The 17,176-nt window shown below is 34.1% G+C and overlaps 1 protein-coding gene across 1 annotated transcript; it reads right to left on the bottom strand.

Annotated features, from left to right (window-relative positions):
* Positions 1-3,290: 3,290 nt before the first annotated feature.
* LOC127839907 (uncharacterized) lies at positions 3,291-10,378 on the bottom strand. Its single transcript, XM_052368299.1, has 3 exons — positions 9,439-10,378; positions 9,014-9,262; positions 3,291-3,379 (listed from the first exon to the last, which is right to left on the bottom strand). The coding sequence occupies exons 1-3, from the start codon at positions 10,322-10,324 to the stop codon at positions 3,291-3,293; spliced, it is 1,224 nt and encodes a 407-aa protein (XP_052224259.1). The 5' UTR covers positions 10,325-10,378.
* Between the last annotated feature and the right edge of the window lie 6,798 nt (positions 10,379-17,176).

The raw sequence follows: 17,176 nt of genomic DNA, 5'->3' as shown, positions 1-17,176 counted from the left end.
TACGTTGCGTTGCCGGTTTGTAGTATTTTCCATACGTGAATGGACATTTTCAAATATGTTTAACTTATCTCACATGTTTCTGTTACGCGTTATGTTTTACTTCTGTTGCATGTTTATGTTAGGCATTATGACATGTATGTTTGAACTGTTTTTTGATCTGTAAGCTGTGTAAATTTAAATATGTATATTCGTTTAAGTAAAAATATTGCACTTACGCATACATAGTTCTATGTTTTAAATGTGTTGAGCGTGTATACATAACGGAATATTCACATTCCGAAAACAAAACAAGCAAGCACAATAAATAACATTGAAACTAAAATTAATGTGACAAGGGCAGCTTACTACTGGTGTGCATACGTGATGCGGTGGAACTTCGTCTAACAAACAAGCTGAATTCAAATTGTGATATTTAAATTATCCATCGCAAATATTGCAGACAAATTATCATAGATTTATCAATACAAGAAGACTATAATTATACAAAAGAGATAAATCGAGAGTGAGACGCTGGGTGCATGTACGATCCTACAATAATTAAAGAAATGTTTATGGTAACACTGTTGAGAAAAGTACTTAATAAATCGATACGTTTAGTTTGTGAAATAAAGTGTAAATCACTGCATGTAATCTGATATCACTAGCAAGCCGGAATAAATATTAATCGCGGAAAACAATGTCCATTCACACGAGGCAAACTATTCACATTACTTTCCTCTACATCTACATGTATACAGTTTTAAAATCCGCTCACTGAATATTGGAGAAATGAGGGATTTACAGGGCATTGATGTATCTCACTGCATATAACGAGGTTACTCTTGGAAAGGTTAAATTGTGTACACTGCGTATTACCACTCCTGTTGCTTCGTATATTGCGAGTTACAAACAATACCATATATACAATCAATCATAAGTGCCCTAATGCACGTCGTGAACGATGTGATTTAAAATGTGTTGTGTATTGTCGATATGTATATATACACATTACCGACTTATTTCATTATTTACATCTCTCATAAATCAAAGAATGTGAGCGCTTAACGCTAATTCTCATAAGTCAAAGAATATTAGCGCTTAACGCTAATTGAAATCAAAATATGGTAGAATATGTGTTCAAGTAATAAGTGCACATGCAAGCCACTGACAAGTGCAATACTTGAAACCGGATCCTCGGATTTGCTGTTCAACGTTCTACCAACTGAGCTAGCCGGCCTTGATTTGTCTTAATTCAATTTGCATATTTTCCGTCTTGAGTCTTGTTGTTTGATCAGTGGATGCGTTTCAGCTTTTTGTTGTGCACGTGGATAAATAGTTAATAGCCTTCTTTCATATGGTTTTATTTAATTTACTTTTTCGTTAAGACCGACATTAGACAATTTAAATAAATTAAGTATATTACCATACTTTAAAATTACCAGAATACCTTTTTGTATTGGCAACAGAAGATTCTATGTATTTCTACATATCAAATCATGTCTTTTGAAAAAAAAGTTTGGACAAAGCTTAGTGTTTATGAAAGAGAGATAGTAACGGTTACATAACACGGTAAATCATACTATTTAAACGAACAACATTTAATTTATATAAAAGGGAATAATACAGTCTGCTTCATGTTAAAAAAAATATCTAGCTTTGGTAGCTGAAAACGACATACACATCTGATGAAAGATGGTATACCCTAAGAATCTCAAATACTTTGAAATTCCTAACGGCTTTTACGTAATTGCAAGATTTGATTTTCTACTATTTGTATATTGTCTTAACATTTGCATACGTCATTAAGTTAAGATGCTATGTCCTTTAGTACTAAAGGCTCTAATATTTTATAATAATGGAACTACTGATACATTATCATCAGAGAAAGTCTTGTCCGTTAGCGTGTTATTTAAGGCAAATTACCAATGCCCTATTCAATACAAGGGAATGAAACACAACATTACATATAAAAGAAAGATTTAAGCTGTTTTCTCCGCTGTGAAAAGTTTAATGCAAAGCATCGGGGGTTTAAACCGGTTGATCGTTAGCCTAATATCAAACTTAGCACAGCATTAAACTCATAGAACATACGTGTAAATACACATATATCTTATTGCATGGCTGTTCAAATTAATAACGAAATCAAGAAGAATCATAACATGAGAATACTTAATCGATTGCATTAAATGTTAAGTACTCAATGGTAACAATACGCCATAGGAACGGGGATTACTTTTTTTGCGACACGATAAAATAAATAAGTAAAAGTATCCGCTAACCGCCTTCTTGATTACAAGATTTCAGATAATATCATGTATCAGCTCACATTTATACAAAAGTACACATTTGTCATGCATCTTGCAAAGTAGAATTAATATATGGTATATAATGTTCTATGATAAAGCTTTTCGATGCGAACCGACTTACGACCTCTAATTCACAGTTGTTATGGTGATGTGTGGTGGTTTGGTATGTGCAGCCATCACCAGTGTTTCTATAATTATTTTCATGCTGAACTCGTCGAACGCCTTTGCAAAAAGATTCAACAGTCTTTGAAGTTCGGTTTCGGCGTGGATGACCAGAGCGGCGTCATCTGCGAACATCATGTCCCTTATCATCAGCTGCCATACTTTGCTCTTTGCAGTCGACCTATGTTGAACAGACGGCCGTTTGATCGGTTGCGGAGCTTTCAGAGGCATGCTGCAGCAGGACAGCGAAGGAGATTCCGAAAAGAGTGGAAGCGAGGAGGAAGCCCTGTTAGACCCAGGTGCGGATGTCGAAAGCAACTGACGACAAAACATCATACTGCACAGTACCTTTCATGTTGTAATGAAACGATTATCACGCTTAGGAGTCTCGGTTGGCAGCCATCCTTGCTGACAGCTTCGAACGCTTTAGTCAGGTCTGTAAAAGCGGGGCTAGTGCTTTTCTTTGCACTTTTCCAGCAGATGCATACTAGACTAGATCATAATCTATGTTTGATGTGCCTCTAGGTACACTCTCTCATCAAGCTTCAGTAGCATGTTCAAGGACGACAGATGCAAAGACTTTACCTGCAGCACTCATGAGAGATATCCCTCTGTAGTTTTAGCTGTCGTTTCTGTCATCCTTGTTCCCAGCACTGACAGAGGATGTTGTGCATATGTTGTTTAAGCACACTGTTCAAGGACACGTCTCATTTGATGACCTCTTGCTCTGCATCTTTTATTGAGGATAGGCTCATGTTCTGTTACGGTGGGTTTTACGTCCAGTTCCAACATGAGAGGGAGAGTTTTGATTGCAGCAATGACATCGTCGGTGACGCGTTATTGCTAGGAGTAGAATTTGGAGAAGTGATTCACCCAGCGCTCCACCTGCTTCTCCTTGTCATGGATGATCTGTTCAGTGTTGAAAAACAGTTCTATGGATCCAAAGATACAAACAACGCGGACCGACTTTATCCACCAATGATAGTTGCATTCAGGTACAAACTGTTGATATGGCATGTGATTTTAATGGATATTAAATATGTCAGTTTTCCCGCGGATTAGTGCTTTTTCCCCAAAGCCAAGCCCATCCCTTGACGACTGACCATACATGACAATCAAGCTCCCGTAAAACGGTCATGACATCTGACCACCTGTTTATGAAAACGTTTTACTGTTATACATATTGGCGAGTTGATTTCCGCCCGAAACATGACATGAGCATGGTAACTATACCAAAGTTGACTTCCTCTGTTGATATTTTGACAATATAGGTCAATTCAATCCGATCCTGACCATTTCAGCTGCCAAGCGTCTATTGACTCAATCCCCGCACCGTTTTTCCAAACACAAGTAGCGTAATTAGTTATTTCTAATATTGCGGGAATTTTCCCCAAGAAATGTGGATTTTAGATTTCTTAGAAGATCCTTAAAACAGATATAGTTTCTCATTAAATGTGCATACATTATCAGCCAACTTGGTAAAGAGCGGCATAATTGTATATATTCGCATAAATGGAATGTACACGTTAGCATCGGAAACATTCCTATGGAAGAGATTACAGAGATTCAGTGTAATCTCGGTGGCTCGAAGTCGCGGGGACCGACTGGAAAATTTCGAGCTATCCGATTTTCAAAATCTAATATACTGTGTTGACTTACAATTTTCTGCAATATATAAGAATCTTCAATGGAAGAATATGTAAAGTGCCTTTACTCCGTACATCTAACTGCATAGGTATTGCTATGAACCATATATTTACTATTGTACTTATCAATATTTTATAACAGTTATAAATAAAAGAAATAAATAACCTATACTAGTAGTATACGGGAAATAACAGGTTATTACTTGATCGTTTTGTATTATACCGGGCGGGGCTTAGAATGAAATAATTGCAAAGCTTGCCGTTATATAACCACAAGAAATATCTTTAAAAAAGATATACGGCGTTGATAGTTCAACGAATGAGATCAAGGATAGCGAATGTCTTTTTCTGTGCAGCTCTTAGCTGCATCACACGCAGTACTGGATGTTACGCGGAGTTTTCACGGCTTATTTTACATTATTACATATTGCTGGTCATAAACCTATAGATACAAAACAGAAAACCAAAAGAAGAATGGAAGTGAAATTAAAACATATGAGTCAACCCGCCACACCCGAAGTATCCGTATTTATAGGCGCGTTCTTCGAACAAACCTGTTTTAGTGGTTTGTCGGGCATTGCTATTTGATTCGATTATTAACAGTATCGAGAATCATCGCGCTTATGCTTAATACATAAGTCAATATGGTGGAATAATTATTGTTTAATTAATCAAAAATAGTATTTATCATTGTATTGTTGAAAACACATTTAGAATCTATTATTGACATACCATAATTATATTGCTGAATACTAGTATCTTCATTTAACATATTTCTGGTCTTAAGAACATTCCAGGTCACCTAGTTCATGGATAGCGTCTTTATTATATAACGATTATTTTACTGGCCGTGAACTCCGGTGATGAATTGTATATAAACTCTGACATTCACACACTAACCGCGAATTGACCCGATACCTCGCGGGTTGAAATGCAATACATTAAAGTGAGGCCTCGCTTCCACTGCTCTTTATACTTTTACATGTTAACATGTTGACAGTAATATAGAAGTAAGTACTAAATATGAGAATATAGCCTTCAAGTATAAACGCTTTTGCGCTGGTAATTCTCTGAAAATAAAAGATGCACGCACAAACTGTATTGATGTCGAGAATTGAGTGTAAAACTGTTCTATCTATTAAGCCTTTTCATTAGAGATAAAATTGTTTCATGCAGTAAAACAGTGTTACAAAGACGCGGATATGTTTCCAATGTTCTGGTGGTATACTCAAATCAGCCAATGGAATAAATGAAGTGTATTCATTCGTACCTAGCCGCGGGAAATTTTATTTGAATTTTATTGAACACTTACAAAGGTCAGGTAAAGGTGAAAAGCTGGCTTAATACAGCTTACGCCGAAAAACGATCAGGCAGTTACCTGTTTTTCTGTTTATCATACATCTACGAAGGATCAATATCTTTAACATTGCCAAAAAGATAATTTTCGATAATTTACGGATACGTTTTAAAAACTTTGATGAAAAAGCGTAGTTAAAATAACATTAGGCCAACACAATATGCTATCAATATTTATGCAAAAATCATCAGTAGTTAATGTATAAAATACTGTATTAATGAACGTTTTTTGTGATCTTATGATTTTACACCAATTGTTTAGGGCTCATTCTTTACAAATGACAGACAATAGGAAACGACGAAGTTCACCTAGAACAGGAGCATTTGATGTTTGTTTACCTCGAAATGCAGTTTATCAACATAGGGAATAGTAAATTCCCCAGCCTTCGAAGCTATACATGATTTTGCGTGTTACAATTGTGTCTAAAGAGAACTATTAAGTTTAACTATCTTATTTGATTCTGCTTAATAGTGAAATACTGCGATTACATGATACGAGAGCCTGCTCATTCAATGCTACAACTACACGTATAAGTACACCGTTCAAGAAAAATTTAACAACTCAGTTCCTTTAAAAAAATCTAATTTCTAAATATTGTAAGCATTGAGTTCCCATTTGTGAATGTCGCTTGTTTAATACTTTTGAGAAACAAAACACACATTAGTTTTCTCGACAATTATCTTGAGACCATATTCTTAGAATTGTTTTGAATACAATTTGATTGATTGCTGTTGTTGGCTACGGGAATGATTTGAAAAATTGTTAAGTCACTGGAAAACATAAAAATTGGTAACATATCAATAAATAATTAGTAAACAGGTTTGTGGAACTCACATGTTTACCAATATCGTTTATAAACAGAATATTCAAAAGAATTGACAATGTTTCACCTTGCTTGAACCCAAATGATACATAAACACATTCTAAAGCATATTCAGCATTTTACAGCTGATGCCTGAGTTCACAATTTTAATCCAAATGACATCATGAATGACAGCATCGAACGCTTGTTCATAGTCCACATAGAAGCAATATAGTTTTTAATTATTCGCTAATACCTAAATGATACTATGTATAATAATTATACAGTCAGATCATTTACGATTATTTCTAAAACCGAATGACCATTCATTAATGGATTTATTGTGCACGAATGAAGCCGGTTGCGAAGATAAAATATATTTTAGCTATAATATTCACGATAGCTTTTCCTCTATGATTGGACGTATAAGATATATCACCCTTTTTTAACAATTGACTAATTGAGCCTTTAGTCCAAGACTAAGGATATACGCTGTTATCAAATAACACATTAAAGAGTTTAACCAGGTATGGAGCAATAAATTATTAACAATTTTTGAAAACATCCGGAACGATAACGTCTTGATCAGCGTTTTAATTTCGGGACATTGCAGTATCGCTTTAATAATTTAATCAGTTGTAAGTGGGCCAACAAGAGAGTCAATATTTATACCGTCAGCTGAATCGGAATCATTTCAATTTCTAAATCAATTGGCGTTTCAGACATTTGTTAACAGTGTTTAACACATTCATTTACATTTATTTTGGAATGATTATTATTACCGCCGTTGAATTTCTTAAAATATTTCTACAATTTTCGAGAATCGGTTCTGCTCATGTATTAGGACGGCGTTTCTCTATATTATTGTAATTATATATAGCTTTTCTCTTTCAAACCCAGTATGACCGCCTAGATTCTAAATAATAAAAACGAGTTGTTACATTTGGCTGGCTTTAAAATGATTATTTCGCTGTATATAACATATGCTTTGATTGTTTTACAATGAGCGTTAAACCAAAGCGTGCGGCCCATCTGATTGTATTATATTGTCATCTTTACTCAAACTACATCGTCGTTTGCCGTAAACACAAAATGATATCCGATAAATTATGAACGACATGCAATTAATACGCAAATCCGATTCACAAGAACCGCGAAACAACGACTATGCAATTCACAGAGATAAGAACTTTAACTCAGTTTATTAACCATTATGCTGCAAAATTTGGCATAAACATGATTCTCGATGAGTAACACGTTGCGGATAAAATATTCTGTTTAATTTTAGTCTATTCCGTTTTGATAAAATAAAAAAAACGCAAGTGATCTATTAAAAAGTTGATGAGTTATATACAAAGATCTTTAATATTTGTTCGAAAAAATATTCGATGACAGTAAAACAATGGTGATGGGCACGTAAAGTTAAAACAAATCAAAGAGTCACAAATTGTGTTGAAATGAAGTGCAGTTTAAAATTATATACAAATAGGCAATTCTAACGTGTCAGTTGGTGAACATTCTGTGTATTGGTATACAAAAAATACCAGATTGATATGCAATATGTGAACAATTAATAATACTAATTATAACAATACATAATAACAATACAAAATATGAATAATAATAATATAATAATAATGACAATAAAAATACTAATAAAACAACAGAAACTATATACTTATAATTAAAGTGTAATTATGTTAATATAAAGAAGTGAAAATCCAGATGCTGGTGCAGTATTGAATTCTTATTATAAGCAATTAGTTGGCCCTTTATTTAAAGCAAGTGACCGATTGCCCAAACAGTACAAAACAGCACAATACAAAACAACATAAACACATATAAGAATAAAGCTGGGGTCAGTGCCTTGAAACGGCCAATGCAAAGCATTGGGGGTTTAAACCGGTTTTAGAGCGCTCAACCTCACACTTGGCCCAGCAATATCCATGATACATTTAAGTGTAAATACAATTTAACCTCATAGCATTGTAACTCAAATTAAACAATAATAAAAGGGAATTAAAACTCATTCAATTTAACTACCGTTTAATTACTCAATGGTAGGAAAGATACCAGAGCAACAGAGTTACAACTTTTTGAGGAACGATGAAATGAAACTACGAACAAGTGTCAACTACATTCCTTCTTTATAGAAAAAGATTTAAGAATATAGCGTCATGAAGTTAATATTTCAGATCATCATCGCGCAAATAAAGGAAGAAGCAGCAATAATGGGTGTAAAAGATCCATATTACATAGCTTGGTTGTATATGTGACTGCTAAAAAATAAAACAAACAAGAAACGCCTGTCAGAGAGAAAATATAATTAAAATTGAAAGCTTTAAAATGACCTATGCATGTAGATTAAAACAGTTAAAGGATGTGGTATGAAGCAAAGTCTATGACTAAAATTTTTACCATTGGTTTTACAAACAAGCCTTACAATTGTAAAACGACAGGTAGAACTATAACACATTTGAGTATGTCATTTGTTAATATTTACACACCTTTACACACTAGTCGTTTTACGAGCAAACGCATTGATATGCTTTATTGTTTATAACGAGTTGTTCTATTCTTGAAACGGACCCTTTCAATTCACCTATGTCCTTTGCCATTGTTTCGATTATTGAGAAAGATTTTAGTTTAGAAATGCATAATTCCTGAAGAATTCTTGTTATAGGCGTTACATAAACAGTACATGTAGGATCGTTCTGTTCATATAAACCTCCTTCAACGATTCCGATGCACACAAGCTCACCGTCACATGCTTTGATGAACACAGGCGATCCTGAATCACCAGGTTCTGCGAATAACACGCCATTAGTTTTCACCAAAATTTGATTATGTAGGATCAATGTATAGCCTTCAAAGTTGAAACGGGCGACACTAGGCTCCTCACTTGTTTGTGTAATTTTACTTCGAGTATATTCGGTCACACAGCCAAACTTATAGCAAGGTTCGCCAACTGCTTTTGGCTCAAAAGCCTTGCCAGATTCGAACTCGAGATCTGTAAAATGCACATCAAATGAACACTTATACAAACTAAACGGGTGTACATATATCACAAACGAATACTTTTACTTTATTGAAACATCAACTATGCGTAAAATATGACAGCAAACAATTACTAAATACAAGCGTGGCGATATATATAAGTCGCTGTTATCAAAACGAAACATTTACCTGACTGAGCTTTTTCGGCAATGGGGAATTTTCCATCTATAGGTGGCCTGCTTGTCAGTTGAATAACGCCAATGTCAAGACCGACATCATTGCCGATACCTTGTTTGTAAATAACCTTCTTCAGGTAACCAATAGTGTGCGGTTTTTTAGGTTGATATACTTCATAATTAGTGTCAAAATTAACCGTGCCTCCTTTTTTCATGCATTGTTCCATATCTTTAGGAGAGCACACAACATGTCCACAAGTTATTCCGCAAAGTCCATTATCATTTTCAAACAATACACCTAGGCTTCCCGATTGATGACGTTCAATTTGGCATCCCATTTTGACATTTTCAAGAATATCGTTTGCCCGGCCACCAGCAAAGGTTATGCATACGCCTTCCCGGACGTCTACGGGAACCCCATCATAGGATTTTGCTATCGGCTCCTCACCTATCGGGATAAACCCTTTTGCGCGAACGTACACAGCTAAACGGGGTTCGTATTTTATTTCATTTTCGTTTTCGGTAACCAATCTATACTTGCAACCCCGTATGAAGCTTACATTTGTATGTTTCAACATAAGCGTGTTCCCAAATTTTCTTATGACATTTTTAAGCTTATCTGTAAACTCATGTTTCAGTAGATAATCATCTTGGCGGGGATTGTCTTTTGTGTATTTAGGCTGTTTATATTGTATCTCGATGTCATATCCTAGTTGTTTTAGTTGTTCGGTACTTTCGAATTCATTTTCAACAACGGCGACAAATACTAAACGTTTCGTTGAGTTAGTTGTGTAAGTTGGATATACATTGACAACGTGTTCCACCTTGAGAATCTCGTTGCAAACTTTTTGACACTTCGCTTTAAGTTCATCGATACTGTATGTGTTGCTATAAAACATATCGGATAGGTCTTTCGTTGTAGGCAAAACATCTACAATGTGTGTATCCTGAATGACGTGCATATTGTTTTCTGCTGAAAATGTAACATTTTCTCATTTATGTATGAATATGCATTAGAGTTTATTCTATTTATTCGTACCCAAGACTGTGCATTGATATGCATTGCCCACTGCTTTTTATTAACGTTCATTTTATTTATCAACGAGTAGTTATTGTGACCAAATATAGTTTAGTTTAGGTTCGTAATGTCATGAATGCAATGTTGATTGAAAGTATAAAACAAAGATTCTAAATAATAATTAAGCAATTATACAGAACTAATTAATGTATTTTGGCATAGAGATACTATTACCTTGCGTAACACACTGGCGATGTGTCGATGACATGCTGAATGGCATTGCAACGGGCAGTAAATCTTCGTTGCAACACTGCGCTGTATTATGAACAAATGAAAGACCTATTTGGTTAAATCGAAAACCTCTTAATATTTTCCAATTGAGATAGTTACATTTAATTTCACGGTTAATCTACCAGAACAACGCTTTTAATGTTAAAAATACAAATGGGTAAAATGGGTAAAAACATCATTTTACTAACAACATGCGACGAACATGCTACTAACTTTTGACCCAGGGGTCAGATCAAAATTCCAAATAGTGCACCGTCGCACATATGCTCATAGCTTTCATGTGTGAAAGTTTCAAGGCTCTAGTGCTAATAGTGTAGGAGGAGATAGTGGCCGATGAGGGTTTGGGTGGGCCGGGTCAGAGATTTTCACTGCTTGTTTAAGGTTATTTACACTAACTTCTTCATTTCTACACCGATTTAGTTCAAATTGATACTGAACATCTCTAATGACAATACGGTCAATCTCAACTATGCATGACCCCATTACTATCCCTGGGGCTCCACGCCCACATTGACCACGCCCACCCACAATTTTGTTTTAACATAACTTTTTCATTTATTCACCAATCTACATCAAATTAATTTTTAACATCTTTTATGACAACACGGTGTATCTCGACCACCCATGTCTACATTACCCACCTCAGAGCCATTGATGAAGATAAAGACAGCTTGGTCTCGTCCTCTTTCAAATTTATCGAGAGGTCTACGGGTACTACTTCCCCGTACCCACAACATTTTTCGTACCCACTTTTTTCGTTCCCACATTTTTTGTTTGTTCCCAATTTTGGTCGTTCCCAAATCTTTTTTTTTGTACCCAAATATCCCCGTACTTCCAACTTATTTTTTTCGTACTCTAATTTTGCGTACCCAATTTTTTCATGCCAAATTTTTTTTCCTTCCCAAATATTTTTTCGTACCAAAACGTTTTTTCGTTCCAAATTTGTTTTCGTACCCAAATTTTTATGTTCATACCCAAATTTTTTTCGTACCCAAATTTTATTTTGTTCCAAATTTTTATTTCGTACTCACATTTTTCTTCTTATCCATTTGTTTTCGTAGTACCCACATTTGTTTCCGTACTCAAATTTGTGTTCGTACCCAAAATTTTCCTACCCACATACACAATTGTGGTGATGTAGATTAACTTAAATTGATGCTTTTATATCTATCTTCTTCAAAAGCATCGTCACACCAGTACTGTCAGTACTTTGATTCTTATGAGTCATTGATTATCCCCACGCTCCGAATCGGAGCGGGGGATTATATGGTTATCTCCGCCGTCTCTCCGTACGTCCGTTTGTCCTCGCCACTATCTCCTCCTAAACTATTAACACTAGAACATTTAAACTTAAACACATGGTAGATATGGGCATATGTGCGGCATTGCACTATTTGGAATTTTGATCTGACCCCTGGGTCCAAATTGACAATACGGTCAATCTTAATTATGCATGGTCCCATAACCAACCCTTGGGAGCCCCGCTCACATTGACCGCATCCACCCCAATTTTCGTTTTACATAACTTCTTCATTTATTCACCAATTGACTTCAAATTAAATCTGAACATCTCTTATGACAACACGGTCTATCTTGACCATCCATGTCCACATTACCCAACCCAGGGCCCCGCACATATAGGCCACACCCACCCAAATTGCTATTTACAAAAACTTCTTCATTTTTACACCGATTTACTTCAAATTGATACTGAACATCTCTTATGACAATACCGTCAACCTCAACTATACATGGCCCCATTACCAACCCTGGGCTTACATTGACCACGCCAACTCAAAGTTTTGTTTTAACATAACTTCTTCATTTATTCACCATTTGACTTCAAATTGATACTGAACATCTCTTATGCAAACACGGTCTATCTCGACCATCCACGTCCACATTACCCACCCCATGATCATTGATAAAGATAAAGACAGCTTGGTTTCTCTTTCAAATTAATCTAGAGGTCCACGGAAACTAGTTCCCCGTACACCCAAACTTGTTTTCGTTCCCAATTGTTTTTTCGTACCCAATGTTAATCGTACCCCAATTTCCCCGTACTTTCAAAATAAAGTAAACAAATAAATTAATAAATACCATTCGAATATCTGTAAACAGCACTGGAAAAGCAACTTTTCATTTTTGGAGAGTGCAATGTAACTGGTTCGAATTAAAAAAAAACATGACATAAAAATGCATATCAGACTATCTGTAAATGAAACCACGAAATTAGGCATATATAAATTATGGTTTAACTCGAAATTTGATTTAAATCTAAATAAAGAGAATCGGTGTCTTTTGGAAAATGACACAATAAACCAGAGATCTATAAATTTTATTAACAGAGAAAAACGCACTCATTCATAATGATTTAGATTCGCCATTTGGATTGGATATTTAATATATTCATCAACATAATTATACATAAACAGCCATTAGGCCGTTTAATACAAATCAAAGATTATAATTAAATATTATTTTTATTTTTACATGGGATCTTTATTCTGCTCCGTAAATATGTATCTGAGACGTTTCTGATAGTCAGTCTTTCATTTACTTATTTATTTTGATTTCGCAAGTTCTCCCTACAGCATGTTTGATTGTATTAAAGGTTTACAAAGCAGTTTTGTTTATTTTGCGGCTATAAGAGTTTCTATTGTAGAAAAAAGTCTGATTTATCATTACAAAATATACGATTTCACCCACCAAATCCGCCATTATTGCGATCTGCTTCTCGGAGTTTTCCAGTCACTATACCACGTGACTGTGTGGGCGGAGCAATTGATAATTTGGCGACTGGTCAATTGATGGATGGATAAATGGATGGATTACTGACTGGCTAGTTGGGTGATTTGATGAAATAGATCATAGACATAGACATAGATATACTACAAAAAAGCAAAAAAAACCTAGTATTTCATTTCAAGATGTCTCGGGTTAGATCCACTTTAAGAATATTCTCTGGATCTGCTCACTTAGGACACAAAGTATTGGTTCCACTTAGGAAATGGCCTCGACAGTGTGTCTAAAAGCCAAAAACTTTCAATGAAATCTAGCTCAAATAAATATCATCGATATACCAGTATTACATTTCTTTTGACAAGATATTCACAGAACATATATTTTGCTTTATTTTAATTAAACCAGATTTACCAAATAATATTCCAAATATAAACATTAATTTCTCACCAAAACATGTTTTTTTTTAGATCAGATCATGGTTCTATCGGTTCCGGAAAGTGTCAAAGTCAAATATTATACTAATAAAGTGTTTTTTTTTTTCTCCAAAAATAACAACACACGGGGACCTCTGCCTTATGTTCTTAGAACTTAATATGTTAACATACATGTATATTTACAAATATTTTTATTTGTTTATAGTTTTAATTGTTTGCTTTTAAACATTTTGACCCTAAATATGTTCGTTAAAATAAAAGAATAAAACATAAGTAGCAAACTATATATTAACATGAATAGTTTTTTTTACCAAACACCAATTTAAACACCTTAATAAGTAGCAACGTGCTCTCTTGAAAATTGACGTAAATGATAGTAATAAGTGATGAAAAAATAGCTTCATGAAGATCTACAATTTAAAATTGTTGACGTGATTGTCATAATATTGTTTTAACTTCAGATTTCTGAACATTAATTATTTACAGGATCTTAAAATAAAATTAAATAAATCGTACAAACACGTCACTGTTTATTTAAATGTTTCTGGTACTCAACATGTTTCGGCCGTAGTCTTCATCAGTAGTACATTATATAAACAAATACAAAGGAAGTGACGTCACCGTCATACAATAACGTAACGTCGTTTGGCGGAAAAATATATAGTACATAATATTACATGATACATAATACAAAGATGGATCATTGCTGATACAACAGTCTATTAGTAATAATATAATTTATAATTTTTTTTACAGGATCTTACACATCTGCACAATGCCGTATGTATTAATCACCCCACGTATATCGTATTTAATAATTACGAAGCACACGATTCTCATCCCTTATTTGATTAATGTAAGTGGAGCTTTAGAAGACATCTCGAAAGTAAAATTGATTATTAAATTTCATACTAAATACATGGGAAACAAGGGGAGTCACGTTCAAAAGATTTCAAAAGAAAATCGTGAACATATGAAGTAAACATGCACAGATGCTGATCATATAAAAAACTAGGTTATCAAACAAAACACCGATTTCTTTATTTAAAATAAACACTGTCTGCTGTAGAAGCAGCTTAAGCCATCTCGAATGTTATCGTACCAGTCGGTTGGTAACTTTCAGCTATGTAAAAGGCGACATAGCATTCTTTCTTGCTTTGTTATTATTTCTTTTGAGATATATCTTACAGGAAAACGCCCGTTTAGGTCATTCTATTGTTTTATTCCGCTGTTAAAACTTAATTGTGTTGTTTCATTTTCTAGAATTTGCTTTTTAGTGCAATATTCCGCTTGAGAACCTGTTAAAGGCACTATGATTTATTTGTCTGTGTGATCTTTGATAATGAATCAAAATAAAAATGTCTTGCTTTAAAATAGGAAAATACTTTGAGCGTTTATGTCGCTTTGGTTTTAGTTAAAACCATTAATTAATCACACGACTTATCGTTGTTTACCATTTCCAGCAAGATATATTGCAGAAAAATACTTATAAAACCTACATCTGAGCTGACACCACTAACTGTCTGAATATTCCCGACCATGGCGCTTTAGCAGTATTTTAGCGCATATGTCATACTTCCGGAAATCAAATCGGAAAAATCCGAGCATAGAAATGTGATGTTTTTATTGGTCATCAGCGGTAATATAGAAAATACTTATTTGTAATCTTAACCGGCCGTACGCGATTATACATACATTCGAGCTTCAGTAAACACCTGCTTTATATAAGCGCTTTCGAAACAAATTGTGATAGAATAATTCCAGAGATACGATGAAACGTTTGAAAGAAAACATGAAAATAATATGATTCCTCAGGGAAAATATCAAATACTTGTTTTATTATGTAATCCGTCTTTATAGCAGTTTTAACACAAAACAAATAAAGACGAATAGATAAAGTGAAGATAATCAGTAAAGTGTATTTAAAACATACATTTGTGTAGTATTGAAGGAAGATAGATACGATGAATGCATTTTCGCTCGCTTGAGTTAAAATTCCAAATGAATGTGATACATGTATATGTTTGCGTTTTATATTTAACGGTTACGTTAGACATTGTTATGAGATGTTCCTTTTTTCAATATATACACTTTTCTCGTACTGTAAATTTTGTTTTTATTATAAGTGTATTGACTCATAATGCTAATTATTCTTTTGGCAAAGACCCAGTCTACGAAGAAAGTTTTAAAAATATTCGTAAATCTTCATTTTCGTTTCATTATAACAATACATTTAAATGCTCTGTCTGTAGAGGCACTGACAGAGAAGGTCGTTTTGTTAACCGATACTTAGTAAAACTAGTAAACATAACCATATTTGTATTATTAAAATATCTAAAGCCAGCTGGATTCGAACCTGCGACTTATAGTAAAACAATATTACAAAGGTGTAGCCCTATAATTAACCATCGCTCAACAATAACCAAAAGTGTGTATAAATATCTTACAAATAACAAAGCGTTATGGTAGATAAACGTTTGAATAGTTTGTATAGTTTATGTTACTAATTAAAGTCATGCTAAATAGTCTCGGTTAGACTTACATATAGAAGATGAAAAAAGTACGTGATTTAAATACTCTAGATTAATATTTACCTTTTTATCCAAGACAGCAAACTGCTCACATTTATATTGTTTATATTTTGAAACATTCTAGTTTCTGCGGGCAGTTATTTGCATACCATACCACTTTACATTCTAAGTTATATCCCATTGTGGAATTATTGGAATATCTCCAAGCAAAATGTTGGTGGAGAATGTAAAATATGTTTGTGAAGTCAACGGAATAAATGAAGAGACAATCATTATATATTCGAATCTTGCCACAATAATACTTCTACTTGATTCAGATAGAAATTTTAACAACAAATCAATTAAAGTTGAAATTCAATGGAACTTTAAAATATATGTCAACAGCTTATTCGTACCTGGCTCACGACGTCTTAACGATCTTTTTCTTTTGTAGGTTACATCTGAAACATAACTTTATTAATTGGTATCTACTCAATCTCTTCATCGGAAGCTTTTTTAAATTATTATTTTGGTAGACAATCGAGTTTTTAATTCATTAACATATAGAACAAATGTATGGTCTAAGATCACGAGTTGATGATAAAAATCAATCACCTACCGACACCAGCAGATAATTTCATTTATTGCGTTTCTTGCCGTTTAAATGAACACTTTCGTTTCTTGCTAGTATTGTTAAACATAAAATTGTTCATATTGAATCAAATTATGGCCTACATGCAGATCCATGGCAAC

Source organism: Dreissena polymorpha, chromosome 7, assembly GCF_020536995.1.
Source record: "Dreissena polymorpha isolate Duluth1 chromosome 7, UMN_Dpol_1.0, whole genome shotgun sequence".
Taxonomy (NCBI): Eukaryota; Metazoa; Mollusca; class Bivalvia; order Myida; family Dreissenidae; genus Dreissena; species Dreissena polymorpha.
Note: the sequence above shows the minus strand (reverse complement) of the source record. Positions and strands in the feature narration are given on the sequence as shown.

What these genes read in the sequence shown, in the direction of transcription:
- LOC127839907 (XM_052368299.1), bottom strand. Translation starts at nt 10,324, where the DNA reads ATGTTTTATAGCAACACATACAGTATCGATGAACTTAAAGCGAAGTGT. An exon ending in TGCCGAAAAAGCTCAGTCAG is followed by an intron (nt 9,263 to 9,438) that starts GTAAATGTTTCG and finishes TGCATTTTACAG; the next exon opens with ATCTCGAGTTCGAATCTGGC. An exon ending in GTTCATCAAAGCATGTGACG is followed by an intron (nt 3,380 to 9,013) that starts GTGAGCTTGTGT and finishes TTGGATCCATAG; the next exon opens with AACTGTTTTTCAACACTGAA.